Consider the following 11,772-nt stretch of genomic DNA (forward strand, 5'->3'; position numbering starts at 1 on the left):
TAAGTTGACATACAGTCGGTGAAAAAATTGTCCGTACAGCGCTTATATCGACACCGGAATGAAGGGTGATATAGTCAAAATTTGATCAATATCAACTTGACGTATTTCTTTCAATACCTGAACACCCCTCATTTTGAAGGTGTGTGTGTGTAGAATGTTGCTCCTATTTTGATTTTGAAATTCACTCTTCAGTTGTCAAAATGCCGTCCAAGGAAGAAGAGCAGCGTATCAAAATTTTGCTCGCGCATCGAAAATCCTAACTACTCGCACGCAAAGCTGGTAAAATCACTAAAAATTGCCAAATCAACCGTTACAAATGTAATTAAAGCGTTTTGGAAACGTTTTTCGACAGCCAGGAAGTCTGAATCGGGGGAAATCGAAAAGCCGGAAGCCGCTGAGACGACAAAGAGAGTTGCCGGTAGTTTCAAGCTAAACCCTAACCTCTCTCTCCGAGATGCCGCAAATAAGCTGGGTGTATCGTCTACAACCGTGCATCGAGCCAAAAAACGAGCCGGACTACCGACTTACAAAAAGATAGTGACTCCAAATTGCGATGATAAACGAAATACGACGGCAAAAGCGCGATGGTAATGGACGACGAAACCTACGTCAAAGCCGACTACAAGCAGCTTCCGGGGTACACTGCAAAAAATTTACATTTAGATGGTATGTTTCTCCATACGGTTACACATACGGTTTTAAAATCATTCAACACATTTAATTTATTTGAATCTTATGAAATCCAACTTCTTGACACATATTGTGTATGTGGAATAAATAAAGTGAGCTGACCAAATTAGAATGAGCGTGTGGAACCAGTCGAAAAAACATCGAACCCCTTGTCGATGATTTTAGTCTGTTTTTTCTTGCAAAATGGCGCGCACAAAATTTTGATTTCAATTGCGTGGAATCGGAACGAAAATTGAAAAAAAAGAGAAATCGTGCGTAAAATGTTCTCGGAGGCAAAGGATCCTGTTCAGCAATCGATTCTGGAGTTGATGGAAGTAAGTTTTAAGGTCAGTTATCACTGGAAAATACCGTAAGTTAACCGTGATTGTTTTTTTCCATCAGGATTTCGGCTCAAATGACGGTGGTTTTCGGAAAAGGAGTTAAAAATGTTTGCTTGCTGGAGCTCGGAGAACGGATGTGATCCGGACCCGTGTACTTATCAATAAGGCATACAGTTTAAACAAGAAAAGACCTGGGCCTGGGATGCAGTTCGTCATGAGGAAGGAAAAACTCCACGGTTGGAGGCAGTACAGGGCTGATGCCGCCGCATACCAGTGCTTGAAAGTATTTTTTTTTTTAATAAAATGAGCAAAATAAATAAAAAGTGTTGGTTATAAAAGTGTAGTTTGTTCAAACATATAGATTTTTTTTTGTAAATAAATTAATTTATTCACAGTAAAAAGCTTTATTGATTCAATATGTCTGTCATATAGCCTCTGTATGCCAATATTCAAAACTTATATTTGTTCCACATATGCATTTCAATTGTCACCACATATAACTATTCTATGTTTTTGGCTATATGTGGGACACATTTTTTTAAATTGTTTAACAAATTGCAAAAAACTATACAAGCTGACACATAGCCCCAATGTGTCGATTTCGTTGAGTGTAGGAGTTTTATGCGGCAGCCTTAAAACAGGGCTGAGTAGGCTTTTAACAGGCCGCTTTATGGAACTTTTGGTTACTTAGGTTCCTTTGCTACTTTGATGGCGAGTTTTATTTCATTTTGAGGCGTTTAATCCTATTGTTTCTATTTTTCACCATTTTTAAACCATCCAAAAAACTTACCAATTTTTAAAGCGGGTTCAATATGTTGGAAAAAACTTATCGATGTATTGTTAAGAAGGATAAAAGTCATCTTTTCAGCCTTTTCTTTTCGGACTTATCACATAAGTATAAAACGTCTTATATATTTGCTGAAACGTGCCGATTCAGATAATTTGAGAAGCACAACATAATTTGTTTTTTATGTAGTTATTGAAAAAAGAAAATATCAAGTTTTAGTCTTGCTTTATTTGTTTATTTTCGGATAACACTTTGTTAACTTTTTATAGAACTAAAAATGTAATAACTAAAGTTAATTTTTGACGTCAAGCTAATTGGAAAGAAAATTTCGAAAAAAAACCGCCACTATTGCACAAAATTTTACTTCACAACCAACTCAACGACTAGACTCTTGATTGGCTTCAACACATCTCTTACTGCGCATTCGTAGCAACTCGACCGGGTCCAACGGCAGCCGGAGGACTGGCCGTCACGTATCGACCGAAAGCTGATCCGTAATTGCTTGGAGCTTGATTGTCATTTCCGGTGGAGGTCGTCACTGGCTTTGGCAGTCCATTGACTCCCTGTTCCGGAACAGTTGAAGTAGGTTCGTCTGCTTGGGATTGTTGCTGTTGCTGCTGTTGGGGAGTGTTATTGTGAACCTGGAAGCTCGAGTAGGACACAGCTGCTCCATTTGGCTGAGGATTGCCGGGTTGAAGCAAACGTTGATCCAAAAATGGAGGAACTTGAGGAGGTTGCGCAAATGGTGGAAGTTGAGCTGCGGCAAGTTGTGTGGGAACTTGAGGAATTTGCGGGATCAATGGGAATTGTGGGTAGGCTGCCGGAGGTCCAAACTGTTGTGGGAACTGGTATGGCAGTGGAAGGAACTGGTTGAATCCTGGCTGGGCAAACTGAGGAAATCCTGGAACAAATCCTGGTCCACTGTAAGGATTAAACCCGTAGAAACCATCCGGAGCAACGTTGAACGGAGTCGTCAATGGCTGGATTGGGGCAAACTGCTGCGGGTAATCCACTGGGGCCGGAACTTGTCCATTGGGATTCACCGGAGGCACTCCCTGAGCCCCAACAGTGGCCACAGCGGCCAAAATCGTCACGAATACCTGATATATCAGAGAAAAAAAAACCCCAATCAATTCACTTGTTCACAAAACGAATCACCACCCAATCAAACTGCGTTGCTACCTTCATTGATTTGCACTGATGATCCGCACAGATTCGCTTCACTTAAACCGATTCACCGAAGGCTTAACTTGCGTTTGACCCATCTTGGCCGGTGGCCAACAACTTTTATAGATATTAAATCAAAACAAGCTCGAAAAATCGATGCGATGACCTCCAGAGTGCCATCAAATCGGTCACTTCTGGTGTGAAACTTTAGTGACCCATCCACGGGGCGGAAAATAAAACTTTAACCGGCCATGGTTGAATCCTAGAAAAAAAAATCACTCAAAATTGTCTTCTTTGAGAAAAAATATGATATGATATGAGCTTGTTTAGTAGTTCAACAAATTATCATTCAATCGTAAATTGTTATTAAAAATAAAAATGTTTTTACCAACTATTCGAAGAACTACAACCCTGTTCAACAGATTTACGATACATACAGTTAGGTCATATATGAAAAGATGTAATTCCACAAAATGAAAAAAAAACGGAGGCCAAGGTCGGACCCGCGTGTAAGTTCGACCCAAATCCGTTACGGTTAATCGTCGCAATGCATTTTTTTCGGTTGTTTTTCTGGGCTGTTGATTCGGAAATAACTGAGGGTGGATCGAGAAGTTAGTTGATTTTTTCTTTTTTACTGCAGGATTAAATAATAAACATAGGCACACTTGGTTTTAGATGGCAACTTACCAAAAATAAAAATATTTAAATTTTGACATTTATAAGAGGGACAAGTAACAAATTTGGAGGTTTTTGTGAACAACATTTTGTAGTCCAAGTAGCAGTTTAGGTTCTGTTTTGCTTTCTAGACTATTTTAAAACAAAATCAAACACTCTGGGTAAAATTTCAAATATTGATTGGGAAAAATAGCATTGATTTATTGAAGAAAAAAAAACCCTAAAATATACCTTATCCAAGTGTTTTATGACACAGTTTTTTTTTTGGTCAAATTTGAAACCGAAATCCACCCTAGATTTTTTTAATTTTCAGTGAGCTGTTTTTCTTGCACCTTGCTGTCCGATTTCAACTCTGCCACCGGAACCGCCCAAGCTTGATCGCATCATTTAACACATAAAATCGTGATTAAAGGGAAAAAAATAATCAAAAGAGATCGGAACTTAATCGCCAAATACACCGACAAAAGCATTTTTTTAGAATTTCAATCCAACTTAAGAAAGATTTGTTACCTATTATTCTATAAGAATTTATATTTCGCATCTTGATTGTGTTCACTGAAAAAGCTTCTTTTGGATCGTCTTGTTTCGATGAACGGAGATGATTGATTGCTATCGGTGATGAGTTGGGAGCAAAACAGCTACAAATTGCTGATTGATTGCCAATTAAGTTCAGATCGTCTTGATCACTGAAATTTAAAAAAAGAAAAAAAAGAGTCCAACACAAGCTTTTTTCAAAAATGGATACATTATAATTCAATCCAATTTCAATCGACTTTGATAATTAATATTCATTTTGACAATTTTCAACAATCTAAACAATTTCGACCATTTCTATTAAATTTGACAATTCGAAAAAAAAATCTAAACTCCTCAAAATCTTTCAGAATTCTACGGAAATTTTCGATATTTCAATTAAATTTGACAATTCAAAAAAAAAAAATAATCTAAATTCCTCATAATCTTTCAGAATTCTAAGCAAATTTTCGAAACTTAAAAGTTTCTGAACTTCATAAACATTTTCAGAAATTTTGCAAATAATTTCAATACAACTCAGAAATTCAAGAAAATAATCACAATTTTCATAATTTTCAAAAAATTTCAACTTAAAGTTGATTTTGAACAAAAAAATATATTACAAATTTCATACTTTTTCCAGTATTTCATAAAATATTTTAAGAGTTCATATAGCTCAGAAATTATTCAAAATTGTTCAGAATTTTCAGGCCCAGCCAGGATATTGAAGGTTCAACAGAACAAATGTTTAAAATCTATATTAAAACTTCTTCTCATGTACCCTAGCTTAGAATTATATAAACTGTCAGGTCATAATATCCTACCAATAAGCTGCTTGAGAGACTGCAAACGATAATCATTATGCACTGAATTGTAAAAACTAAAAACATCCACCACAATTTTAATGTACAACATGTAACACATAACCACAACACCAGGTTTATTGATAGGTTATTTGTTGAAAATTCTTCTACGAGAGTTGGAGAAAGAAGATTAGCCACAACAGGCCCAACTTTGTATAATCGTCTGAGTAGAGACATAAGGAATAGCGAAAGCGTACCCATATTCAAAGCCCGTGTAAAAAAATTCTTCAGAAATAATCTAGAGCGGCTAATATAATGTAATGTAAGCTAAATTATACTAAAATCTAATCTTTGTTAACTGAAATAGGAACCTTTTAGAGGAACGCAAGTTCGTTAAGGTTTTCTCTGAAATGTTATCTTCATCAAATAAATATCACAGTATTTTAAAAAAAATTACTAGAATTTTCAGAAACTTTTCAGAATTGCTCAGATGATTTAAGTTTTTTTTTTAGAATATTTCAGAAGTATTCAGAATTTTTCGATATTTTCAGAATTTTTCTGAATATTTCAGAATTTTTGAGGATTTTTGAGAATTTTTCTGTTTTTTTATTTCAAAATTTTTAACATTATAAAAAATGTTCAATGCTATTCAAAATTTTTCAAAATTTTCTAATTTGTAAGATTTTTTAACAAAAATCTTTTTTTTTTCAAATTTTCACAACCACTTTCAAAAAACTTAAAAAAGTTTACTATTTTTTAAGAATTATTTCATTTTTCTAGAATTTTTATAGACTTTTCAGAATTTTTTCTAACATTTTCAAGATTTTCTCGATATTTTAAGAAATTACATTTACAGCATTTTGAAATGTTTTTAAAATACTTCTGAAAATTTCTGAGATTTTTTCATAATGTTAAAGATTTTTCAGATTTTTTCAATTTTTTTAGATTGACTGGCGATGATTGATTGCAATTGATGATGAGTTGGGAGAAAAATAGCTTCAAAATGCTGAATGATTGCCAATTAAGTTCCAATTTTCATGATCTTTGAAATTTAAAAAAAAATAAGAAAAAAAAGTCCATCACAAGATTTAAAGTTTATTCTTGAACAAACAGCTCCATTCTTATTTTAACCTATCAATCGATTTGAAGTATTCAAATGCTTTGTGGATTTCGATCAACCTTGAGAATATCAATCCACTTTGTCAATTTTAACAATTTGATCTCTTCAAAACTTGATAATTTTCAAGAATATTAAAAATTTTTCTTTTTTTTAATTGCTCAGAATTTCAAGAAAATTATCACTATTTTTTACAATTTTAATAATTTTTCAAAACTTTTCAACTTGAAGTATATATAAAACATAAAAAAATGGTTAGAAATTTTAGACTTTTTCCATTGTTTGATAGAATGTTTTAAGAATTCATATCATTCAGCATATTTAAAAAATGTTCAAAATTTATTGTAAAAAAATTTTTCAGAATTTTTATAAATTTTAAGGAATTCCAGAAAGTTTTCAGATTTTTTCAAAATTTTGTTTGTGTGAAAAATTTAGAATTTAAAATAAAACATTGTTCATTTCAAAATCGCTCAGTTTTTTCTAACTTCTAAAAATTTGGCCATAAATTTCAGATTTTTTATGGTTTAAATAATATAAAATAACGAAAAATTTTGGATTTTTTTACATTTCTTTTTAGAATATTTCCATACTTTTCTGCAATTTTTGTTAAATTTTTAGGAGTTTTTCAGAATTTTACAGAATTTTTCGAGGTTTCAAACTTTTTAGGGGTTATAGAACTTTTCGATAATTTTTAGAAAATTATTGAAGCATTTTTCAGAAGCTTTCAGAATTTTTCAGAATTTTCCAGAAATTTCTCAGAATTTTTAAAAAATTTCTAAACTATTCAGAATTTTTCAGGGAATCTCTGAGTTTTTGAGAATTTGCAAAATTTTTATGCAGTTTTAGAATTTTCTTTAATTTTTTTTTGAATTTTCTAAAATGTTTTGGGAATATTTCAGAATTTAAAAAAACTGAAAACTCTGAAATTTCAGAATCTCTCATTTTTTTCTAATTTTTTAAAATTTCCTTACATTTCAAGTTTTTTCAGAGCTTATCAATATTTTTTCGAGAAATACCAGAATTTTTCATACCATTTTAGAATTATAATTTCATCCTTTTCTAGAATTGTTCTTAAATTGTAAGGTGAATTTAAGAATTTTCCAGAGTTTTCAGAATTTTTCTGTATTTCAAAAGTTTTCAAAATTTCACAAAAAAGAATTTCAGAATTTTAAGAGTTTTTCAGAATATTAGGTTTAGAATTTTTCGGTGTTTTCAGATTTTTCTGAATTGCTTAGATTTTTGCATCATTTATCAGTGCTTTTCAGAACTTTTAAAAATTTTCGAAAATTTTTCAAATTTTCAGGAATTTTCAAAAAATTTCAGATTTTTTTGGATTTTTCCAGAAGGTTCAAAATATTCCAGAATTGGAATATTTGAAAATATTTCAAAGTTTTTCTTTATTTTTCAAAAGTTTAAACAATTCCCAAGATTTTTAGAATTTTTCAGTATATTTTGAGAATTATGTACCTTATAAATTTTCAGATTGTCCATAAAATATTCAGATTTTTTCAGAATGTTTAATTGGTTGTTCCAGAAATTTTAATTTTTTATGATTTTTTCTGAAATTATGTAGTGTTTCATTTAGAAAAAATAACAGAGTGATTAATGGTTCTCCAGAATTATGCTGAATATTATCAAATTTTTTGAGGTTTTTAATTTCTAGAGCTTATTAGAAAATTAAATTTGAAAATATTGCAGAATGTTGCATAATTTTTAAGAATTTTACAGAACTTCGCAGAATTTCACACAATTTTTACATTTCAAGAATTTTTAATATATCTTAAAAATGTATAAGAATTTTTCAGAATTCGTCCTTATTTTGCATATATTTTCAATTCTTTCCCATTTATTTCCACGACGTTAAGATTTTTATCAAATTTTATTGAAATTTAGAAACTTAACGAAACGACTCAGATTTTGTTCAAAGTTTTTCAAAGTTTATCAGAACTTTTCAAAATATTGTATTATTTGTTTTTGTTTTTTGTTTCAAAGAAGTTTTACAGTTGTATCTGATTTTTTTTTATTTTGAAACATTTTAAAATTCTCTGAACCGTTTCAATTTTTTCAGAGTTTTTCATAATTTTTCAGATTTTTTCTAAATTTTAAGAACATTTAAATATTTCCAACATTTTTATAATTTTACAAATTTATTTAAAAAAAATTAAGACTTTTTAGTATGTTTTCAAAATTTTTCAGAATTTTACAGAATTGATAAGAATATTTCGTAAATCTCAACTCATTCAGATTATTTTTTGAAGTTGAAGAATTTTCAAAATCACTCAAAAGCTTGTTGCCTTGCTTCTATTCGAAGAGGGCGTGAATGAATAAGTAAACTCAATTCAGCCTTGATGCCTTTCACGGTGAACTTCAAGTGAAATTGCCATAACGATTACGTAAAATCATCAAAGAATTGTGTGCATAAATTCGCTTTCTAAATATCTCTAACAGTCAAAATTATTCATCAACATTAGTTCTTTAATCGTTCACGATAAAGGCTCAATAACAGTAAGATGATTCAAAAGAAAGACGCGACTAATTGCATTGCATTTTGATTTTGGATGCATGATCTTATATTACAGTTATTCTTAAATCTAGGTTGACTTACATTGTACATTCAGTTTCTCGTGCGTGTAGGAACATTCCGTGTTTGACATGCAGGTGAATCCTCATCGGGCCACGGATCAATATGGTTATTGGCTTTCTTCTCCCACGATAGCTTCAAGCCACACTAGTATGCTGTCAGTTGTCTGCAGCTCACGCATAATCAGAACCCGTTTGTAAACAAACCCGTCCCCCCATGCTCCGAACTCATGCACACTGCTTAGCACTCGGTGGGTGGGATTGTCGTGCATGCAATATCTCCTCGTTGTAGTGGTGACCACCAATCCGCTCTGCCCGCACACTCGTGTGGGAGCTGTAAACACACCAGACCTCCTACGGGCTGATGTCATGCACACATACGATATTTTCCTCTGTGGTGGTTACACTCCGAATCCGGGAAACTTTCTTCCCGAACAAACGCTTGGAAACAATTCTATGCTGGCGAACAGAATCGGCACCTTCCTGGATCGCGGACACATGAAGCGACCACAGAATTCTTTCACATTCACTTCAGTGGATTCATCCACACACAAGCACACACCTTCCGACGCTGATATCCCGTAACACTCGTTGTTCACACTCCTTGTGATTCGACCGACACTCGAACATCCGACGCATGCAAATCTCCGTCCGCGAACTGCTCGATTGTCGTCCGCTGTATTGGTTCTATGCCAAGTTGCAAAATCGATCCATCCGATGCGCATGTGTGATGTGACTCAGCATCTGTATTAAAGGCCCTAATGCACGAATGTTAGTTCACGCTTTCTGAATGTCTGAGATTTCAAAATTACCTCTATTGAGAGCCTTTCTGGTTTATGCTTCAGATGCAAGTTAAGGCCGGTATGCAGCTTGGAATTGTTGTGGCCTTCTCGATGTGACATGCATGAAGTTGAGCGTTTACCGGAGACCAAAGCCTTCTGAATGAATATGAAACCTGACATTAGGTTCACACAAAGTTTGAGAAATTGAGGTTATACCTATGAGGTTTGTGGTTCCGTGACCGGATGTAAGATTTGTCGCAAGAAAGTCGTCCGTCTTCAGGATTTGTTACTGTGTTCCTGCATCCAAGTAAGACATCATTTAGGCGTGATAAATGCTTCGTTATGTATCAAATTACCTGTAGCTAGAAACTTATATTCGTAGCAGTAATACAAAATACCCTCGTGGTGTCGATGTGGTGTTCTGTGAATTGTAGGTAGGAATTAACACCAGAATTTCTATATGCAGTTGGGTTTTACCTCTGGATTACATGCAGCATGCAGTTGGTCAAGCAAGGGCTTTATCCAGGTTTTTTAGACACCTCTTATCTCCATCGATTTTAACACCACGGCACTTGTTTCTCTTGGACAATGCGACTTCTTGGCGACTACGAGTGGGAATGAGCTTATGCGGAAATGACATGTGGCTTGTCTTTTGACATTGAGAGCGTCGATGGGTGCAGTAGATGGATTCTGATGTTCTGTGTGTGACTTGTGAGAAACAGTTCTAGCTTGCTGATTTGTATCTCACGATTAATTATTAATTCTGATTTTATCTGATATTGACGTTGAAGTTTATCTCACTCAATAAACCCAGTAACAAGCTTTCGAGATCATTCTTAATTTTTCTGAATTTAGCGAAATTTTCATACATTTTAAGTGTTTTTCATTTTAAAAAAATCAGCAAATCTCATGTTTTTCAGAATATTATCAATTTAAAAAAAATTCTGAATTCCTCTGAAATTCAATAATTTTCTGATTTTTGCGGAACCGTCCCAAAATTTTAGAATTTTTACAGATCAGAAATATATAAAAAGCTATCAATTTTCAAACGGTTTCATTTGATTTTTTATTAAAAACAAAATTTGGTGCAACAAGGGGTAGGTTGCCTAGGGGGTAGGGGGTAGGCCTGTCAAAAAATATCAAAATGTTTCAGAGCTTATCAAAGTCTTTCTAAGATTTTCATTTTTTTTGAGTATTTCAACTTTCTTCATAAATCATCAGAGTGATTCATATTTTCCAATTTTTTTTTGAATATTATTTTTCAAGAATGTTAAAAATTTTCAGAATATTTAAATAATTTGAAAACTTTGCTGTATTTTTTGTAATTTAACAAATTCTTACAGAATTTTACAGAATTTTTACAGCTATTATCAGAGCTTTACACAATTTTACAAAATTTTCAAGAATTTTTTTCAATGTTTCACAGACTGTCTGCATTTTTCAAAATTTTGTTGATTTTTTTTTATTTTAAAGTTGTTTTGCGAATTTTGAAGAAATTTTGAAAAAAAATAGAATTTTTTAAATAATCTGTTTTTTCGTTTTTTTTTTTATCTTCAGAGCATTTCTTAATTTTACAAAATTTTTCCAACTTTTTTCCGAATTTCTCAGATCTTCTCAGAAATTTTTCAAAAATTTTCAAAATTTCGGCACTTTTCAGAGCTTATATGATTATTCAGATTTTTCCAACTTTTCCCGAGTTTTTCAATCTTCTCAGAAATGTTTCGAATGTTTTAAAAATTTCAAATTTTTTAGAATTTTACAGGTCTCAGAAAAAATTTAAAAGAAGATTTATTTAGAAATTAACGGATTTGACAACCCGAATATAACAGTATTCCTCAAATTTTTTTTCGAAAATATCATGTCTTTACAGATTTTGTGAAGACATTCAGTTTTTTTTTGAATTATGAAGAATTTTCAGAATTATTAAAAATTCGACGAAATTATTTAGAATTTGTTTGAATTTGAAGATTTCTGAAATTTTCAGTTATTTGAAATTAAAAAAATATCAGACATATTTTAGAGATTTTCAATGAATTCACGCTTTTAATAATATTTATTGACAAAGATGAAAATTTCAGTATTTCTCATTATTTTTGCAGATTTTTTTTAAATTTTTTCAGAATATTTAAGAATTTTCAAGATAAAATACAGAACCTTTTCATAATGGTTAGAAATATTTGAAAATTTATCAAAATTTTTAAAGACTTTCAGTTTTCTTTTAAATTTTGAAGAATTTTCAGAATTATTCAAAAGGTTTCGATATCATTAGAAAAAATCTCAATTTTGAGAAGCATTTCAGAAATTTTCAATGTTTTTAATTTGAAAAAATATTCAACAA

General features: G+C 32.0%; 1 protein-coding gene across 1 annotated transcript; it reads right to left on the minus strand.

The window, feature by feature from the left end:
• Positions 1-2,142: 2,142 nt before the first annotated feature.
• On the minus strand, positions 2,143-3,074 carry LOC129743822 (uncharacterized). Its single transcript, XM_055736021.1, has 2 exons — positions 2,980-3,074; positions 2,143-2,897 (listed from the first exon to the last, which is right to left on the minus strand). Exons 1-2 carry the CDS (start codon positions 2,983-2,985, stop codon positions 2,211-2,213), a joined length of 693 nt encoding a protein of 230 aa, XP_055591996.1. The 5' UTR covers positions 2,986-3,074; the 3' UTR covers positions 2,143-2,210.
• Between the last annotated feature and the right edge of the window lie 8,698 nt (positions 3,075-11,772).

Source organism: Uranotaenia lowii, chromosome 2 (assembly GCF_029784155.1).
Source record: "Uranotaenia lowii strain MFRU-FL chromosome 2, ASM2978415v1, whole genome shotgun sequence".
Lineage (NCBI taxonomy): Eukaryota > Metazoa > Arthropoda > Insecta > Diptera > Culicidae > Uranotaenia > Uranotaenia lowii.